The 20,799-nt window shown below is 44.8% G+C and overlaps 3 protein-coding genes across 3 annotated transcripts; 2 read left to right on the forward strand and 1 right to left on the reverse strand.

Annotated features, from left to right (window-relative positions):
• Positions 1 to 988: 988 nt before the first annotated feature.
• PtA15_1A70 (uncharacterized protein) lies at positions 989 to 2,106 on the forward strand (the record flags this gene model as incomplete). Its single annotated transcript, XM_053165765.1, has 3 exons — positions 989 to 1,309; positions 1,405 to 1,472; positions 1,572 to 2,106. 3 exons carry the CDS (start codon positions 989 to 991, stop codon positions 2,104 to 2,106), a joined length of 924 nt encoding a protein of 307 aa, XP_053016287.1.
• Positions 2,107 to 2,949: 843 nt separating this feature from the next.
• Positions 2,950 to 6,503, reverse strand: PtA15_1A71 (uncharacterized protein; the record flags this gene model as incomplete). Its single annotated transcript, XM_053165776.1, has 3 exons — positions 2,950 to 3,000; positions 3,070 to 6,138; positions 6,225 to 6,503. 3 exons carry the CDS (start codon positions 6,501 to 6,503, stop codon positions 2,950 to 2,952), a joined length of 3,399 nt encoding a protein of 1,132 aa, XP_053016288.1.
• Positions 6,504 to 7,739: 1,236 nt separating this feature from the next.
• PtA15_1A72 (uncharacterized protein) lies at positions 7,740 to 8,515 on the forward strand (the record flags this gene model as incomplete). Its single annotated transcript, XM_053165787.1, has 3 exons — positions 7,740 to 7,763; positions 8,109 to 8,277; positions 8,436 to 8,515. The coding sequence occupies 3 exons, from the start codon at positions 7,740 to 7,742 to the stop codon at positions 8,513 to 8,515; spliced, it is 273 nt and encodes a 90-aa protein (XP_053016289.1).
• Between the last annotated feature and the right edge of the window lie 12,284 nt (positions 8,516 to 20,799).

The raw sequence follows: 20,799 nt of genomic DNA on the forward strand, positions 1-20,799 counted from the left end.
TCACTGGCAAGGTTGGACATATGTATATTCATGCCCACCTCATTCTTATATGCAGGATGCATATACAGCAGCCAGATGCCCCAATCATCTCTTTCCTTTCATTTTTTCTTAATTCTGAGTTCAGAATCAAGCAATTTGGCTGATTTTACCCTGGATGGCACATCGATCCTGTTCGCGAGGTTGGATGGTGCTGGTCCTAGCGGCCGGCGTGTTTTTTTTCCGCTACCGAACGGCTTGATTGGTGGGATCCTGCAAGCGACTGCGCTCGCAGGTCTGGATATCATGTGTCCAACCTTGATGTTGGATGCACATACATTGGCAAATCCGAAGGAATTTCCACTGGAAATTCCTTCCAAAGAAGCCAAGCTTTTTCGGAATGGCTGTAGCTTCTCCGCTGTTGGGGAGGGAAAATATATACGGCAGTGGCTCCACAAGGGAATTATTTCAGATCAAGAGGTACTTTGGACAACCTCCGTGGTTTCATAACTTTCCCGGCGGAAAAATTGAACTCTTCAGACCTTCAGACTTCACTGCCAAAATTAAGTTCGGAAATTCTCAATATGTTGCCTGATCTGGCCGTATAAGTAGTTGGATTGTGAATGTGGGGGGACTCATAGTTGGCCAGGTGCAACTTTCATGCACTTTTGACTGGCAAAGAAATACTCCAGCAAGCCTGGGGTGGGGGGGTGAAGTAGAATGTGGCTTACATGCAATTTTTCGACTCAGTGTTCAATAACAGACGTGGACACTGATTTACAAATGTGCATGTCAGTTGGTCAACTTTGAATCCCCCCTTGGACTTTGCTTTGAATTTTCGAAAAGTTGTTGTGCGGTGACTGCGCGGGGTCAGTCCGAGTCGGGTGCATGCCCCCGGGGACCCCTGCGAGGCCCCGATCAGCTCAGACTCGCAGCCCGCTCCTGGTTCAGGCAATACCGGCTGTACCATCCGAAGGCCCCAACAACTCTCATCATTATCATTCGACCCATCATGCCTTCCTCATCATCAATCAGCGTACTCGTATCCACCTTCCATCCATTCCCAACTCTCTCATTTTCTCTTCCAAAGACGACACCGATATCCAAGCTACCATCCATCTTAAACCCGATCCTCCCCTTACCCCACCAATCTCTCTCGACCAGTAACGGGAAATCCATCACTAATCAAACCACAGGATCTTTATCATCTCTTCTCTCTCAAGATGACCAAGCTGCGCTCTTGTGTTTCAGACTTGTCCCTAAAGTCTTGGGTGGAAAGGGGGGTTTCGGTAGTCAGCTGAGAGCCGCTGGCGGTAGGATGAGTTCACAAAAAGTACGCCTCTCTTCTTTTCTCTAAGCATTATTGCCGTCCATGCACTCAAATTTCGTTTACTGAGCGAGCTGTTTGGTTTTTTTTGTCGTTAATAGACTCAAAATAATGATTCGTGTCGAGATCTAAGTGGGAGAAGACTTTCGACAATCAAAGAAGCTCAAAAGTATGTTGTATTGAACTGTCTGCATGCGCTCCGATTCTCGCCGACAAATAAAGAATGAACTGCTAACAATTACATTCCTTTTCTGCATAAAAAAAAAAGACTCGCAGCAGCGATAGCCGCAGAGCCGGAGCGTCAACTAGCCAAGCGAAAGGAAGCTGAGGAGAGGCTAGAAGGCCTCAAAAAAGAGATCGAAAGACTGGACAATCTAGTGAATGGGACGGATGAGATGAATCTCAAGAAACGAAGATTGAACGATAGCCATCTACTCACCCAGTCCAAGGAAGGCATCGAGAAAGTGCGAAACGCGACCTCGTTGGCGATGCTCAAGAAGAAGAAGAAGTTACAGCAAGAGCGAAAAAAGACGACCGGGAAACCCACGCTCTCCAGTTCGGCGATTGCGGAAGAAGAGGAAAGCCAAGTCGCCCCAGTCGAACCCCAATCCAGCACTGAACCAACTTCCCCACTCAATCTTGAAGATCAACGCGCCAAATCAACCAAACTCCAACTTCCAGTCTCCGAAGCCTCCTCACCCGCCAACGTGGACGGGCCAGCTCAACAGTCGGCCCCGTCTCCACCTCTCGCCATTACCCCCTCTTCACCTAGCAAAGTCGGCCAAGCGGACTGCCAGTCATAGCAACAAAACCCATGAGAAGCGATCTATTTCAATGAGATGGTTTCACTGACCGCACTACTGCTCAACCACTGCTCACATGGAGCGGCTTATTAATTTTTCCTGATTGTGTATAGAGCTCTCTAGCTTTCTTGTATTTCTACCTTCTACTCGCTTTCCTTATTTCCTCATACCTCAATCTAACACAGAAATGCGCCAAGCAAATGATCAGGTCAAACCTATATCTTCATGGATGTCACAGCTTTCGAGGTGTGTGGTAGGCTTTACCCTACTCGCTCACGCCTTTAACTGGGCTCCGAAGAGCTCATTTCACTTGAGTTCAAGTGTAAGTGGAGGGCAGTAGAAATACCACACAGCTCGTCCTGATCTGGTCGGTATCTCGAAATCAGAGTCCGCAAGGGAAGCTCGACATTTGAAGCCATGTCTACGTGCTGGACAATCTTTGAAATTAAATTCTGGTATGGCTTGCTCTGAAGTCGAAGATCTTTTGCTCTAGTGGTTAACATTTGATTTTTTGCAAGTTGGCTTATGCTGTATGCAACAGTACACAAAGATAACTATGTGAATCGAAAGATGCGAGTTGCTGAATTTTGTATGAGTTGATTCTTTTGATACATCTTCCTGCGATAATCAAATGTTTTGATCACTTTGAAAGATTATTACATCTCAGATGACGCTAATGAATGTCACAACAATATAATAATAACAACAATGTGGATATGGACCAACGCAAGAAAAAGATTTGCAAGTTAAATTAAGCGTTCGTATGTGCAGGAGAAAAAAAATTGATGAGAAGAGTCCACGAAATGAAAGGCGGTAAGGAGTGCCAATAGGGAACCGATCGAGTTATTTGTTGGATACGGTTTCATTGGAGTATGTCATATCAGGATTGGCGATCTGAAAGAAAACCCAGCACCAGATCAGAAATCAGACTATGGAGAAATAAAGAAAAGGAAAAGGACTTACGACAAGTCCAGACTGAGGCGTTTGATTGATGGTTTCCAATTCATCGATAAATGAGCCGACTGAGTTCAGTCTGGATTTCCATCGTATCTGTGCGGCATCATGATCAGCTCGGCCGCAGGTCGAGTTGGCATGATCAATATCGTCGCACGAACATCGCGCAGAGCCGTAAGGATTGGTGTGGATTGAGTTGGATCCATCCATCACCGGAGAATGCATGGCAGTCGTGGTACTGCTTCGGGTGCCTTGAGAACCGTTCAGCTTGCTCAACTCGAATAAGTTCAATGAGTGATTTCCAGAGTACGACGAGCAGGTTGAACTCATAAATTCAGACGTCGGTGATGGACTCGAGGCTATCCCTAAGAATTCTTGATGCAGAAGATTCGACGATCTTTTGGATTTCGAGAAAAGTCCAAAGAGGGTAGTCAGACTTGAGCTTGAACTTTTGCACAACTCGTGTTGTTTGGGACTCGGTTGAGGATCAGTTGGATGAGGAATGGTTGTGTCTTTGATGCTTGGACTTGCTGCAGCGTTGGCGTAACCTGGGTGAGAATCGTGATTGTTAGGACTTGGTATTTCGAGATCAAGAGGATGCAGCCCTGCTTTCATTTCTCGCGCACTCATCCGGCCTCCAATGCTAAGGGATTTTTTCAGTCGAGCTGGACTCATGTTGAGTGCCATGGCTTTCTTGGAAGGACTGCCGGGTAGTATTTTGAGTGACAGAGATGAGCTTAACCAGCTTCGGCGCTTAGATAGCTTGGATGAGTCGGAGGGTGTTTCGCCGTCGTCAGTTTTCTGGGGAGTATCCATGGAGTATTTTTCGATTGCTTCAATCTTGTCGGTATCGATTGTTTCTTCTAGATTGCTCTCGTCATCTTCAGGGGAATGCGCATCTACTGCTGAGGACGATGTTTCCTCAACGCCTGTCGGGGAGATGGGTTGGGTTGGTTGCATGTCATTCTGTAAAGGAACTGGAGGTTTTCGCTGAGTTTCCGATTCATTCAAGTCAAGATCAGGGTTGGTCACGCTTAGCTTGATCTCTTCGATTGGTTCAAGGTCGATGGACGAGTCTCTGAAGATGTTCATTGGTGCGGATTTGGAATGTCGGTGTTTCTTCTTATAAGCTGCCAGAGTTGAGGGTACTTGCTGTTGGCCTAGCTCTTTTGGATCCTCGTAAGTCTGTTCATACGGCGAATCGGCAGGCGGTGGTATGTTTGTATGGCTCTGTGAGCTTAGACTCTTGGGGCTTGCACAAAACTGAGCGTCCTGGGCTAAAAGCACCGATGTAAATCTTGACTTGCCCTTGGAAGGATAATTTGGAGAAGATGAAGTTGCGTTGGCTAGCGTTGGTTGGTCTGGTTCGTGCATCACCGGGTAACTTGACATTGGCGAGATTGAATTGGGAGTAAAATCATGAGGCGATGGTGGATTGTAGTTGAAGTGGCTATGCAGATGGCCCTTTGCCCCCTTCGGCGCTTTCATCGATGCAAAGCTGCCCCTCTTCGTGCTCCTTAGGGAAGCTGGCTCCATACATGAAAACACGGTGGAACGCCGTCGTTGTTTTTCAATGGCGCGGAATCCAACAGAAGAGGAGCAATTGTCGGTTTCCAATCCTCCATCGGCGCGAGAAAGTTGCTCAACCTGCCACTCCGCGTATTGCATTCGCAAGAATCTGGAAAGCGCCGCCTGGTCTTGCTCCTCGTCCGAGTCAAATTCATCTCCTATCCCGTAACTTGTCTTGAGACGCCTGAGAGGTAGTGGTTTTGAGCTGGAATCCGAGAAGCCACTCGACATGGATGGTCGTAAGATTGAGGATAGTCTATCTGCTACAATATAAGACCGTCGTCGCATGGAAGAAGCTGTTGTGGCCGACCGCTCCTTCATAGACGTTGAAGACGATGGGATTTCGGCGCTTTCACACTCCATGTCTCGTTCAAAGCCCGAAAAATCAATAGGCTGGAGTATACCGTTGAGAGAGGAAACACTTTTTCCACTCGCTTTCAGGTTGCATTCCCTCGGGCATGACAAATTGCCTTGTGGAGGTGTTTCTGTGCAGTTAGGAAATGAAGCCTCATCTGCACTTTGACAAGTCGGACTGGCTGTGGGTGTGCTAAAGCTAGCTGTGAGAGAAACAATACGGCTTCGTAAAGAAGTGTGGATCGCAACGTCTTGGTGCTGATCCATCTCGTTCTCTCCCTGCGGCATGTCCAACGGCGGAGTTACATCGCTCATTCTTTCGGATGCGATAGAGGTTTCAATTGGGTGGAGGATGCCGAAGTCGCGATGGGCTGGTAGACTTCGAACAGCTCTCGGATTGCTTGCAGTGTTTCTTGAGAGCTTCGGTGGACTCGGAGGCACAGCCTTTATGGTCACTCGATGGCTCGCTTCCCTCGTAGACGAACTAAACAATCGCGGTTGATTTGGAATGTCTCGGTGTCTGCTCGAATCTTTTCGACGTTCAAACCTTTTGCCACGAACATAACAATAAACCACAATGATGAGGCTCAATAAAATTGAAAGGCTAAATGCAAGGATGATAGCTTGTGGTTTGGGGATTAGCGTTGCAGATTTAACCTTCACAGACTGGGTGGGGTAATCCGCCGCGAAGTTTAATCGAGGAACCACTAGCGATATTGTTGATTCAGGAAAAGTCTGCGAGACCAGGCTCCGTCTTCCCAGTGGAAGAGAGCGAAACTTTACCGGCTGTGAAATGAAAGTGAAGTCTATCCATTTACCACCAGAGTCTGAATGAGCAGCCCTTCCCGGTATCAAGTGGTCAACCTCCGAAGGGGTCACGACCTTTGAGGGGGATGATGGTCCAATTGAGTGGGATCTTTCCTCTAGCTCAGTAATTTTCAAAACAGGCGAGCACCGGCAAGGAAATGGCGCCTGGCTCTGCCCCTGAGGAAACGGCTGCTCTTGCCCGTCCATGGCTCTGGAGAGTTGGTAATTGCGCCATGATAAACCGCTCGCTTCCTCGTGGGATGATTGAAGGCGAAAATTACGAACAGACCACTGGTATGTTTTTGCGTGATGGTCCAGGGTAGATTGGGTGCACCAAAGAACGTGTTTCTGAGGTTATACAAGAGCCAACATACGATCGGTTACTACTATCGGTGACCAACGTGATTAGGGTAATTAGGCAGTGTGTGACTCACCTTCGCATTGGTGTTTCCGGCACTACAAGTGCAAGTAATTTTCCGAGAGTAGACCTTCTCGAATATGTCTTCCATCTGTTGATAAAGCTTGGCTTTGAAGTTTCTGGGCTTGGATGGCCCACTTTGTTCATGAACAGCCAGCGGCTGAAAAGAATTGGCTGCCTCAGGACCTGCAGCATGGTGGACGATACACCTGCGAGCACGTTTTGAACTGGCTTCCAGGCAGGCAGATTGCTCCGATGCGCCGGGTGCAGGCTCACTAGTATCGTCGGGGATCATGTCTGAAGGGCCTGAGTACTCGTGCTTATAATGAATTAGTGTTGTGCTGAAGTAAATTCTGTGTGAGTTGCGGCACCACAGGTTTGGGAAACAAATTCTGTCAGGCAAATCCTTTCTGCTTTGAATGGGAGGATTGAAAAGACGTACGCCGGGTATGTGCCAAGTCTGTTTGCTTCCTGGATCAGTATCAGTTGAAACTTGCTCAGCTAGAATTGGCAGCCGGTACAAACTCATCTTGCTGCTTGAAATCTGCGCACTCACCAGTATACTCTTGCTTAGCGCGAAATGGTCGGTTCGCAACAAGGTCTTAATCGGTCAGCTGTGCTCACAAAGGATCAAATGAATGTGTAGAAAGGAATCGAAGTTATGATCAGTCCTCAATGTTTACTAGGAAGGCCGCGAGTCCATAGGTAAAAAGGAATGAATGATTGTAAGGCTTCCAAAAAAATTGCAGTAGGAAAACCAACGTGAAAATTCACGCACCAGGCCGACTGGCCACTTGGGCTTGTTTATCACATGTAGTAGTTGTGCAAAACCCATTTCTCCCTGTTCGTGCATAGCTTGAAGAAAAGCTCGTGAATTTTTCTCGAAGCGGACAGTTGACCCAGGAAAGACGCCTCTCGAGAACTCTTTACTCTATATTAGACGCGGGATGCGCGCACAATTTGGTGCTCGCTCACTGCAAGGACGCAGTGCTTGGTCATGCTAGCAGATTATAAGTGGGTCGCGGCAAACACAATCTCTTCTTAGGTCTCTGTGGCATGAATGCGTCTCACTTTCCGCTACAGCGTTGAATCAAAAATTGAGGGCGGCCATTGCGACTTTTCGTCAGAAGGAAAACAAACAGCACCAACACAGGAAAAAGTCAAATTCATCCAAATAATGTGATTCTTTATTGGATGCAGTGCTACCAACTAATCTCAGTCTGATATCCCCAAGGAAATAAAAAAATATGTAATTCTCATCTTCAAGCCACGGTTGGGCGCGCTCTGTGGTGTATGTTGCACAGTCCGCAGCCCGTGGTGCGGCAGCTGGGCGGCGGGACCCGGTGAAGCCTCGATCGACCGATCGCCATTCCCCGAGATTGCCGACTGGCTTTGCCTCAACAGCAGATTTCAAACAGCACACACACCTCTCATCGGCCGGACACCCACAGCGATCGACTGAATCCCTCGGTAACTTGGTCCAACTTCTCCTCGCCCCTCATCTCGATCCCCTCAAATCGTAGCCGGCAGGATGTCACCCTCAGCCACTATCAACGTAAGCGGTAGAGATCGATTGACTGTCCATGCACAACATCCCTCCAGCCGATCATGAGCTCTCCGAATCTCCCGATCCCCGAAAAACGAGAGACGTATTCCATTTGGCTCCCAATCAGATTGATTCATAAAGCGCAATATTTGCAAAATTTATCCCTGCACCGCGGCTGCTTCCTCTCTGCAGACCAGGCAATGGGATTTCCTGAAAAGAAATCCATTGCACTCCATCTGATCCTGCTTTTCCTTTTCGCCTGCACTCTGATCCTACGCTATATGTATTGAGAAGAGGTTATGAACTCGATTACTGACAATTGGACTCTTTCTTTTTGGCTTTTGGCTATAACAGGTTGTACGATATTCTGCGCTTGCAAGTGGAATCCTTTACGGCATAGTTCACAAGCAAACCTTGAAATCGAAATACGAAAATTTACACTACGAAGAGGAGGTTCATAAACGAGAGAATTGGGTCAAAGAAGCTAAACGGGCTTGGCAATCCAGGCAGCTTACCAACTCGGGTTTGTTCCGCGCTTCCTCTTGCACTTGCAATCCTGTTGTTCTGGATGTCTTTGAGAATCGATCAAACTTGGAAGGATGTATTTTCTGACATGCTGACTAATTTCTCATTATCCTATTTTTTCGGGTCTTTTTCTTTGTCTGTGATTGGTTAAAATAGCCGGGATAAACAACGACCCTGATAGTCCATCGTTTGATCTGGAAGCTTTCTTGAATCAGTTGGCGACGGCAAACCAATGAAAGGATTGAAATACGCCCAGATGATATGATGTAGATAAGAAGAACACAGATGGATACATTGCATGTAGATAGGCTGGGGAACTAGTATATATACATGTAAGAGACCCTGCGGCTACCCAGTCTAGGTTACAACGCTCAACTCTATCTGATCCATCATACCATCTTCCACTTTGCTTTCCTGCTGCCATTAATTTGTTGTTTGGTTATCAACTCTGAGAAGAGAAAACAACTGTGCTCAAAAACCTCTTTTTTAAACACTTAATTAGATATTGCATTTCTTGTGACAAACATTTCAGCACGTGTCAAGTGTTCAACTTTTTGATTTTAGGTTCATTTGTTGTAGGAATGGGGAAACCTGTTCTGTCTCCAGCATACTACATACAATGACAGGTGGAAAAGTTGCCCACTCCATGAGTTGATACTTTTGGTTTCCAAAGGTGAAATTTGAGTGGGTACAGGTCAGGACCTGCTTGCTGGGGATCTGGCACAGGCAAGACAAACTCCAGGAGATTGTTTTACCACTAAGCTACAAAGCTGCTAGTAGACAGATTCAAAGTATGGCAATAAAAATCCTGACATTTGAAAATATTCACTGAACTCCTTCTCAACTGTCACATAACTGTCTTCAAACAAATTCATCTGGACAGACCAATTTATTAAACCTTGCCAAGCTTACCTTGGTGGGTCTTGTTAGCTGATAGCTAGAATAGCAGAGTTTTGCACCCCTTCAACATTCAGAAAAAGAGTTTCACAGCCACTTCACTGACTTACTGTCCAAATTGGCACACCTACACCTGTGGGTGGGTACCTGGGTACCTGCCCATCTAACTTAGCTAATTCCCTCCTTGGGGGAGCAAAGCGACCTCTGAAGGAGGGAACCTACACGCTATGTGGACCCCGCGGCCTGAGAGAATTGTGACTTTTGGTGGAGACTTTTTTAGAATCACTCTCCCTCATGAGCCTCTGCACCATTTTTTAAATTGTTTACATTTCTGGGATGGCCCAAGCTGTCCCTATTTTTCTACTATTTTTTCCCATCCTAAACACCTCTTGTTGAGCTGCAATCAGAGTTGTAACATCATGGATTCCAGATTCTGTACAGTGCAACATGTGTGATACGGGATATAGCCAACTAGATGAAGTTACAAAAAAATACATCTGAATGTCATTACATATCCCTAAAAATAGGACAATAGGTGGAAAGATTCTCCTTGATGTTCTGCATATTTTGTTCCCCTACAACTCAATCACATAATGTGATGTGACAAAGCTACACAGGATTGAAAAAGGCCAAGTTCCTGATTCTCTCAGGCAGCGGGGTCCACTTAGTGTCTAAGTCCCTCCTTCGGAGGGTCCCTGCGGGACGGCGTCCCCCCTCCACAAAGAGAGGGACTTAGTTAAGTTAGCTGCCCATGAATGCTGGTTACCCAACAACAGGTCAACTTGGTGATCTCTAGCATAGTTCTACAGACTTACTTTGCACACTGCAAAAAGCTCTTTGCGCACTGTGGGGGTTGTTGTTTTGACATCCAGCACCCAGTGCGCGCTTCTGCCATGGCTCTTTGCGCACTGCAGATTAAAATGTGTGATTTTGAATTTGCTTTGCTGCCAGCCAGCAGAGGGAATTTTTCTTGCCCCTCCATGAAATTCTTTCGGATTTTGGAACCATCTGAATGACACAAAAGAAAGGTGAAAAATAAATACTACAAAATAATCTGAGTACCTGATCCTGACCACCCGGGAACGCTCCCCCAGGGCTTTCTGACTAAGGTTCCGATCCGGACCCCGCAGATCCGGAGAAATCCGGAAACCCCGCAGGCCAAATCAGGGTTCGGGATTGAGCTCAAGAGATCCGGAATCCGGTCGGATAGTGAAAAGCACTCCAAAAGCGAGATTTATGCGGGTAAACCTCAGAAAACACCCAAAAATAGTGTCTTTTCTTGGGGAATACCCGTCAAACCCGCATGAATCGGGAACTCTACCGGGGAATCCCCGGCATACCCAATCAAATTGGCACTTTTTTTGAGAAATGCCCCATGCTTTCAGATCCGGGAAAATCCGGCCGGATTCCGGATAAGACCAGGGTCAGGGTGCGGGATGGATGACATCTGGCTCCGGGGCACCGGATCGGAACCTTATTTCTGACCCACCAAAACTCAATTGGCTGGGTAACCCTTCAAAAGCAAAGTTCAAGGGGCATAATCTATACATGTATGTAAATAAATGCCACCAGCGGTCACCCTGGTACACCCGGCTGCCATGCCGATGGAGCAAGAACAGGGGCAGCCGGCAGGCAATTCAACCCGGTCAATCAGGCACAACCTGGCTGCCCAACAAGGAAATTGCTCTCCGGTCGATCAGGCTATACAATCTGACTGACCTGCAGGAAAGCCTCACCTGATCAACCAGGAGGAAAGCCTCACCTGAACAACCAGGAAGACCCTCAAGCAGGTCTGCAAGCACATTTGTCATCCTGATTGCAGCCTATGACGATTTCCTCAGCCCTCAGCAAAAGCACCACCGCAGGTGGGGTGATCAGCAAGCCCAAGGAACATGCCTGCACTGCAAGTTCTCTAAGCTTGCTTGCCACGGAACCCATTGACCTGTCTGGATAATCACCCACAGAAAATGATCAGGTGGCCGGCAAGAGGCTTTCCTGCTGTTTGATCAGGGTTTTTCCAACAGTTTTTCCTCCCAATCAATCCGGAGGCCAATGAGAGCCTTTACTCATGTTCAATCACGCAAGGCTTTCCTCCCAGTCAATGAGGTGAGGCTTTCCCCCCGGTCAATCAGGTTTTATAGCCTGATTGACCGGGAAGCAATTTCCTCTTTGGGAAGCCAGGTTGTGCCTGATAAACCAGGTTGAATTGCCAGCTGGTTGCCCCTGCTGTTTTTCCACCAGCACAGCGGCACTCAATCAGGTGATCCTTTCCTTCCACTTGTTGAATTTTGGCGGGTCAGTAAGCCCCAAGGGAGTGTTCCCAGGTGGTCAGGAGCAGGTGCTCAGATTATTTGTATTATTTATTCTCCACCTTTCTTTTGTGTTGGTTCCAAAATCTCCAAGAATCTAATGGAGGGGCAAGAGAAATCCCCTCTGTTGGCTGGTAGAAAGCAACAAAATCTGAAAAATCACACATTTCAATTTGCATTGCGCAAAGAGCTGTGGCAGAAGCGCGCAATGGGGGCTGGAAGTCAAAATGACAACCCACAGTGCGCAAAGTAAGTCCATAGTTTTAAATTTTTTAATGATTTGGGTTGTTTTCCAGTGAAAAAAAAGTTTACCCAGGACAATTCAGACCTGTACATGGCACCGGAAGACAGGTGCCCAATGACAGGTTCAGGTACCTCCTGTAAAAGCATAGAAATCAGCCATCTCAAGAGGAAATGGTGCAAGCAACTGTGCAACAAATCCAATACATGTATTGTATCAGATTTCTCTGCAAATACAAAATGAATTAGTGTGTTTGTATTGTATTGCCTGAAAGAAAACAAAGATCTAAGATTTATTTCTTGTTAGACAATCTAGACTTATGGTTTATATACAACTAGTTTTGGCTAGAGAAATAAGAGTAAGAAATGCTTTTTACCTAAGAGCAGGAGATTGAACGCTCTCTACTAGATAAACTTGAAAGGAAATAAGAACAAAGATGAAGCTCTGCAAAACCTTTTGGTCTGTTCCAAAACAAGATTTCTTGTCATCAGTTCTTGCCCTGTTCCATAGTGCAGTCCATTTTTGGTTCTCACATGGAAAGAACCGCTGCTGAGCGCTATCCCGCTTTTTAAGCTTTGGAGAAACAACATAGTAAACTCACAACATTATGTGCAGTTTTTGTGCAGCCGTGCTTGCTCATCAGTCTTTTTGTTTCCCTTCACTCAGCTTTGTAGCACAGCAACTCACCAATTGTTTCTCCTTCTCTTTGAGAGGAATCAGTGGTTGTTGTCTCTTTTGCGTTGACTTTGTCTAGCAGAAAATGGGCAGTGTGTTAGCTCCTGCCTAGTCTTTTATCTTCCAGTGTTGATCCCACCGCTTACCTTTGGCCCTGGTGGTTATCTGATCCTTTCAGATAATAGGCTTCAAAGTAGACCCGCGCGTGCATGCAGGTCACTTTGCATAACCCAGTTTTGCGGGGAGACTGCAAGTCAACGTTCAAAATTTGAGTTGAACGCCGGCTTGCCTTGCCTTGCAAGTGGCATGCGCGGGTCTACTTTGAATCCCGCTAATGACTTTTGGTTGGGATTTTCCTTGAGCCAAGTCTTGCCGCTTGCTTCCGTTGGACCTGTAAGCACCAGAGGTGTAATCAGAGTTTTTCCAACATCAGCTGCTCTGCACTTGGACTACGGAAGGGTTTGCTTTGCTTAACATCTTCCGCAGCTGTTTTAGCTCGTGACATTCTTCTCAATTTATGAGAAGATTGCCGGTCACCTGAGACCATAATCTCACATTGCCCCCCCCAATACAATACAATACAGTCTAAATGAAATTTGTTGAACAAGCCAATCCAAAAGATATTACATATGAGGGGGGCAATAAAAAATTCAAAAAATACAGTCTATTGTATTGGATGAGCAATACAATACAAATACAATCTATATGCAATACAGGGGAATGCAAATACATGTATTGGAGTTTTTGCACTGTTGGTGCAAGGATGGACCACAGCATGATTTGAGAGATGGATGATCCCAGGGTTGTAAGACTCAAAAGCAGTTGTGAACCCCGTTTTCTGAATGGTTAAGGGCATGATGGAGGTGCAAACTCTGCCCTTCTGACTATCAGATAAAAAGACCCACCAAGGCAAGTTTGGCAAGTTTTGTGAAGTTTTAGGATTGGCTGGATCATTCTCAAGACAAATTTGTTGATGAAATATCACAAGGGCTGATTTCTGATATAAGGATGTAATTATTGTTCAAGGGTGACTGTAATTTGTGAGTGATGAACTGAGGAACTGAAAACTGGGGGATAGATCTGCTTGAATAGAAAAATTGGGGGGATTTGAACGCAAGGGGGGGCTCTGGGAAAAATATTTTAACTAGCTTGACAAGTGGAATCAGGGAATTTACCTAGCCTAGACAGGAGCACGAGTGCTTTTGGCTGGTGGTAGTAGATACAAGTGGTGTCATAATTATTTCTGGGGTACTGGAAATTTGGAATGGTGTCAGGAGACTTCAGAGAGGCTGCAGAAAGTGACAGAGGGATGCACAAGGTGAAATACAGAGGCAAGGAGTGTGTACATGAGGTCTGAGGCTGCAGAAGCAGTGTAAGATTGTTAATGTGGTGACTTGTATTTTGTTTCAAGTCTATGCTTCACACATTTTCTATTCATTTCACCTGTATTCTATTTTTACTGCAATCTCTTTTCATCATTCTGATATTCAATGTCATGATCCTTCCACAATCATTGAACACCACCCACACTGTGCCTTCTGTCATTAAACCACGGATGCAAAACCAGGAAGTAGATTTGAATGATACTCAAATGAAAATCAATCCAGCACAGATGTCATCAACCCTGGCCCACACCAAATTTCACATATTTTTTGAACATGTCCCAAATAATTTTTGAATATTCTTTGAATGCTTGTTGAAAACTATTGAGCAGTATCCTTTTGAAGTATGTTCAAAGTGAAACCTTAAGAGTGTGTCTGTGGTGTAGCTTTCAGCTTTACTCACACAAATCAGATATAAACTCATAATATGCAGCACCAGGGATGTTTCCATGGCACTTGCATGCAAGTGCTTTCTGGTAACTTGACAACACATTTTGTTTGAGCCCCGGGACATGGTGGTTGTAAGTCATGCATAACTTTGGACCTGTTTTGGTCAAACCTGTCTGAATTTCAGTTGATCTTTTGTGAAAATCAAGTGTAAGTCTTGTGCAAATCAGTTGAAAGTTCAATTGAGTCTGTGTTCCAGCTGTTTGACATCCAGCCCAAACCTACACCAACGTAAATAAGATCCATCTGATCCGATCAAATTATAATCTGAGTTACACCTCACTAATCCCAGCACATATAGAGAAGTTGCTAGACCTGGTGATGGAATTTCAAATCTCACCCCTGTTTAGATGTTTCTTCTCAACAGCTGCTTGTTTGCAGAAAGTTTGCGATCACAAAATGTTGTTTTTTGTGTAACATACTTATGCTTTGAAATTTTATATGCTGACCCAGCAACTCACATCAAATATTCCAGGGCCAACATTTTGCATGTCTTTGCATACAACTAGTGACATTATGAGCATAAACTGTGTTCTGCCAATGCAAATGATGACCAGAGGTTTACTTTATATAAACTTTTATGGATAACCCTTCATATCTCCTCGGTAAATCCACAAACTGAGCCAAGCAGGCTACCATATGTAACGACAAACCAAAAATTGGCACTTGATCCACATCAGAATTGACAAGGAGGTGAAACTGATATATCTCCCTGTGTTTGCCGTCACAGTATCCTCTGAAGTATTACGCAACCTCTCCTTCCAAAATGGCTGATGTTTTCTGCCTTGGTCAAATCCTTATTCCATTTTCCTCAAGATCAACAATCTATCCGCCCGATGTTCCCCAGGTTGCTTTCCTTCAGCGGGGGAACCACCGAGTCCATCTGTTAGGTTCTGAAAGTCTTTTGTTTGGGGATCTCAGCGAGATTGAAAGCAGGTTTATTGGACAGTTGTTGGGACCCATTGGAGGCTGTTCCACTCGGATCACCAAAGAAAAGTTTTCTACTACAGACCAGTCTTTAATAAAACTTCAAGCATTTGTGGTCGCAAAGAATGCAACACTTTCTCAACTGCGGGGATGTGTTTTTAGTCGGTCCAAGGATGTTCAAACGGTTTTTTCTTCATTTTCTAGCGCAGGAATTGAGCTGCTGTCAATTTGGAACTACGACCAAACCCTTTTCTTTAATATACCACACCTGACATCTGCCAATCATCAACTTCCAGAATCTGACGATAACATAAGTCTCCGCCCATACCTTGCAAAGTGTCGCACAATATTAAAAGATCACCAACTGAGTGCCCTTCGGTTTCTCAAGAAGAACGAATCTAGCAAAAACATGATTTCAGAACTCTGGCACCACTCCGACAACAACTGGATCAGGGACAGTGTTGAAGATTGGAATGAACCGGTGGCTAGTAGTGAAGGTGGAAAACCACGAGGGTCAATACTTGCAGATGATATGGGGCTTGGAAAGACGTTGACGGCATTGATGTTCATTCTAGCGACTAGCCAATCAGCCCTCAGCTTTCAGAGGTCTTCCCTTGACAGTACACAATTGATGTCTGCTGCTACCCTTATCATATGTCCTCTGGCGACCCTATCAAACTGGGAAAACGAGATCCGAATCCATTTTCATGCAAATACAATACCCTACTGTCTCTTCCATGGGAGAAATCGAGGAGGCGTTACAAAAAAGGAGCTACTTTCTTCCATGGTTGTGCTGACAACATATGACATGATTGGCCAAACATCGAACACCTCAACAAGTGCACCGATTATTGAATCTCTGAATATCTGCTGGTTCAGGATAGTCTTAGACGAAGCTCAGTAAGTACAAGAGGCAAACTCTCTCAAGGGAAGCAATATGAAGATGCTAATTATGTATAACATGTAGTATGATCAGGAACCGAAGTGCAACAAGGACACAGCTTATTCAACGTCTCAATGCAAAGTTTTTCTTATGTCTATCTGGGACTCCCCTGCAGAACCGCTTGACCGACATACAAAGCCTTGTTGAACTGTTGAAGATACAACCATGGAGTAACGAATGGATATGGAAGAATTTCCTAATACCTAACATAAATGTTGGGTCAAGCCACGCTATCAGATCTCTAAACAGGCTTATGGACGGAATATGCTTGAGGAGGACAAAGGAGGTCTTATTGAATTTGCCACCAAAGACGGAACGTGCTGTGGTCGTACATCTCAGTTCTGACTGGGAGAAAGTATCACAAGACCTCCATCAGACTTTTGTGGAGAGTTTTGGGCGATTAAGAACCTCGGCAGATGTTTGGGATTTTGGTGAATTCTTCCGGCAACTTACAATGATTTGACAATTTTGTAATCATCCACTTTTTGCAAGGGAAGAGGTTGAATTTAACGGGGAATGGGAATGGAATCACTCAGCAAAGGCGGTTCACCTGATCAATAAACTCAACGTATTGGCACATCAAGGAAGTCAAGCAAGGAAACCAAAGTCTGTGGTATTCTCAAACTATGTTGGATTCTTAAGGATGTGAGCTGGACGTTTTTTTAATCTCAAGCTAATACACCTTTGATTTCATCTACTGACAACAAACATTGTATATTTTTGGAAGAATTGAAAACGGCCTTCAAGCAAACAGCATTCAATCCACATGGCTTACTGGGAAGATGAGCATCTCACAGCGTGATGAAAGTCTGGCTCTTTTTCGGTGTAGTTCTGAGTGCAATGTGCTTCTCGGTTCAATTGGAGCGGCTGGAGTGGGGATAGATTTAAGATGTGCAGAAAATGTTTATATCATGGTGAGTGTAAGAGAGCCAAAAGCCTTATTTATGGAGATCTGACATAGGTTTGTATTTTTGAAGGAACCAAGCTGGAATCCGGCCATGGAGGCACAGGCGGTGGACCGTCTATACCGTCTAGGGCAGGTGAACCCAGTAAATGTATATAGGTACTATGTACATGGCACACTAGAGATGAATATACATCAGATACAGAGAAGGAAAGGAGAACTGGCAACGTAAGTATTTCTCAAATTTGTCTGTTGCCTTGAATCTAAGGGAAACCATGTTTCAGGACGTGCACTAACTAGCTGATCTGGTGTTTAGGCTAAGTGTTCCTTCCGGTGGTGATGAAGAGTACCAGTCTGCTCAGTTATTGATGAGTAAATTATCTAGATGAAATGAAGAGTTATCAACTTACACAATTTATGAGTGATCTCTAAGAGTTTGGAGAAGTCAATTGGAGGCCAAGGGTTAAGGAGGAGTTTAGGTGTCTCAGATAGTGTATTGATGTATTCGGGTGAGTAGCAGTTGATTGGTAAATTTATGGGCACGTCAGAAAATTTGGGAGGAGTGGACGACATAGGAACTGAACGCCGGTTTTTGATTGTATAACTGTGTACATATTTGGGGCCTTTGGTGTTTGTTTTCTTGTGGATATGGATTTTGTCAAGTTGCTGAGCAAGGCTGTTGAATTCAGAAGACCTCCATGACAGTGGAACTTTGATGAGCGACTTGTCCTGTAGGCGTTCAGTTTCAGAAGTGCATTTGATGTCATCAAATAACTCCTTTGTTTCAGTTGATATGTCGAGGTTGGACAGTGTCTGTTGGCGGTGTTTCTGAAGCTAGAAAATTGGATTTGGGTACAGAATTAGTATGAGTGAGAAAAGCATATCCCCTACCTGGCTTCGCAACTTGGATTTCAACTCCAATTGTTTCTTGTTATTTTGGCGGATAGGGGAAAACCTTCCAAGCCTAAGACCTTCGGCTCTTCCAAGGAACCAGCGGTGTAAGGTACCCATGTGGAGTTCTTGGTTTGAAGCTTTGCTAGGATCGATGTAGAATCTCTTGAAAACCCCGTATTGGTGGGCGTGTCTCCAGTGCTTGAGAATAAATTGGGCAATAGACTGGTTCCAGGGTGAGTCCCAAGGATATTGCCAAGCAAAGGTTGCTCCGGGAAATCCAGATGCTGCAACATCTTGAAGATATAGAACTCGGAAAACTTCGGGGATCTTCTCGCTTTTGAGGGAGGATGCACTTTCTGGAATGTGAGATATCGGATGAATCAAGATTGAGTGTGGAAGGCTGCAGCCGGTCTGGTAATCTTGAGGGGATGGACAAATCCTCCAGGCTTCTGAAGATTTGGTGTTCAAGTCTAGCAATGTGCGGGTAAATGCAGCAATACTCCGACACAAAGGTGAAGTTGACTTTGGGAGTACAGTGGAATAGATACTATTAACTTTACGGGTGTTGGTTGGAGGAGTGTGACCGGTGAAGTGAGAGTGAGTTAAAGTCTTCATTGTGGGATTTTGAGCGAGTTGTCGGGGGGGGGAAGTCACATAACGTGGTCCTCTTATACAAAATCATTCGGATCTGGGTGAGCAAGAAGTGTTGATCTCATCCCTTTGTGTTCAGAATCTCAAAGGGGTTCTTAATTCTGGGCAGCATTGCATGAATGGCCCAGAAATACATACATAAGATTTATTATGTAAAGTGTTTGGCAGAGGTGGATGAGTACGTTGATGTCACCAAAACGTACGCGCGTACGTTTTGGTGACAATGTGAAGGATGCCCACCCGCTGACTCGGAACACAAGGCTGACTTTAGTGTGACATGTAATCACCCACCACTTTCAGACCCAATATACACCTTTTCCTATGACTCACCTGCAAACAAGAGACAAGATGCTCGACAGGCCACAATTTGATGTAATTGGATAAACTAAATTTTGGGAGGGAGCCCATTCAGGTCCAAAGCATTTTTGGTTTAAACTCACAAATCCGACACAGAATTTGCTTGATACTATCAAACTCAGACGGATTGGACCCAATTGAATCAAATCAAGGGAGGTGGAACTTATCTAGGCACTTCAATATTTCTGTTGATCTGACAGTTTTTACGTGCATGATCTTGATTTTGGAGTGCTTCCCCAAATAAATGTAATAGGGGGAGACAACAACAGAAGTTCAAGAAAAATGTGATGTTTGATCTGAAGTTTTGCCAACTGCCTCCTTTTCCCAACAGATTCTTTCACTATGGTAAACATGGTTGTACAACCCTTCAAAGTTCAAACCCAGTAACACATTTCAATATTCCGGATCTAGACCAAAATAATGGAGGTTTTTTTTAGCACAAAACAGCAATTTGTGGGTGTGTATTGAATTGGTTGGCTAAGACTGTACCTTGGTGCAAAGTTACCCAGATATTTAGCAAGCATATAGTTAATCAGAAGCAGACAACGGTGCATTGGGGGTTTCACAACTGCTGGTAAAATTGAGTGGCCCTGACATAGAGTGCCCAAGTGAGTTATGGTTTCTGATGCTTAGGTGAATCAATAATCAGTCCATACCTCTTCCTAATCGGTTTCTTCTGGCCATCCAAGTTGCGTGCACGTTGGGGACAGACCAGGAAGGGATCTTATGGTCGTGAGAATCCGCAACCAACTTGCATTGGAGTTGAACACAGTGATTCCAATTGATCCAGTCACGGGATAATCTCTCTTGGACGCTGGTGTGGGTGGGTTCACCGGAAAGGGGAAGTTCAATACTCTCTACAAAACCATCTATCCTATCTTGCATAGATTTAATCCACTTCAGTTGATTTTGATTGAAACAGAATGTGGTGGGCATTGTCAAAATTTGGCAAGTTTGAACAGCTTTGGTTGAGAAGAGGACGATGATGAAATAATTGGCATAAATGCTAATGAGTTGTGGCTATTTAAGGTCAGATTTAATTAAGTTTTTCTGGTGCCAAAATATTCCGTTTATCTTTCTGCAAAGTGAACCATTCAAAAGCAAGTCATCCTCTGGGATTTTACACGGGCATGAGTAATTGAGAAAACTTGCATGTGGGTTGATTGAAGTTAGTCAGTATGTGAGAATTTTAAGAATCACACCATCAGATCAGTGTGTTGAATCTGTCCTTCTTATTCCCCTGCAATGCAGAAAGCAGTGTCTTGCTGTGTATTTGGACAACAAAATATGGTTCAAAGAAGAATAAGGGAGATGATGTCATGAGGCTGCATCGATCACGTGATGCCTTGTTGAAATGTCACAGCAAATTGTACTCAGTAAATTTGTGGGATAATATATGTTGGTAAGGAAGGGGGACCTCACAGCTTAACACCTCTGTCTGGCTATCTAACCTTCCAACACCGATTTCTCATCATTTCTTTTGACTTAATTATCTGATCCTATGAATAACATTCATCCTACCTACGTATGTCATTGTAAATCTCATGGATGCTATGCAACCCAGCATGAAGAAGAAGGTATTGGCGTGGTTCCAGGAAGAGTACTCTCTAGGGTTGCTTATTGAGAGCACCAAAGTAAGGAATCACAGTTACAATTGAAGGTGTCATCATTAGTTCCTCCTCCGCTTCTCACAGGTAGCACATCACACGTAAGCCGACATAAATCCCAATCCATTTGATCAGTGGTACTGATAATGAGGTCTTCCGTTGTGTTCAAAATTCTTCACTGAGAAGGAACCATCTCACTCTAACATGGTCCTGTGTCAAAATTCCGGAGCCAGTGCACATCCTCTGTTCCTAGAGGAAGATTTCTGCAAACAAGTTATGCTGCAAA

This window comes from Puccinia triticina, chromosome 1A, assembly GCF_026914185.1.
Source record: "Puccinia triticina chromosome 1A, complete sequence".
In the NCBI taxonomy this organism is placed as follows: Eukaryota; Fungi; Basidiomycota; class Pucciniomycetes; order Pucciniales; family Pucciniaceae; genus Puccinia; species Puccinia triticina.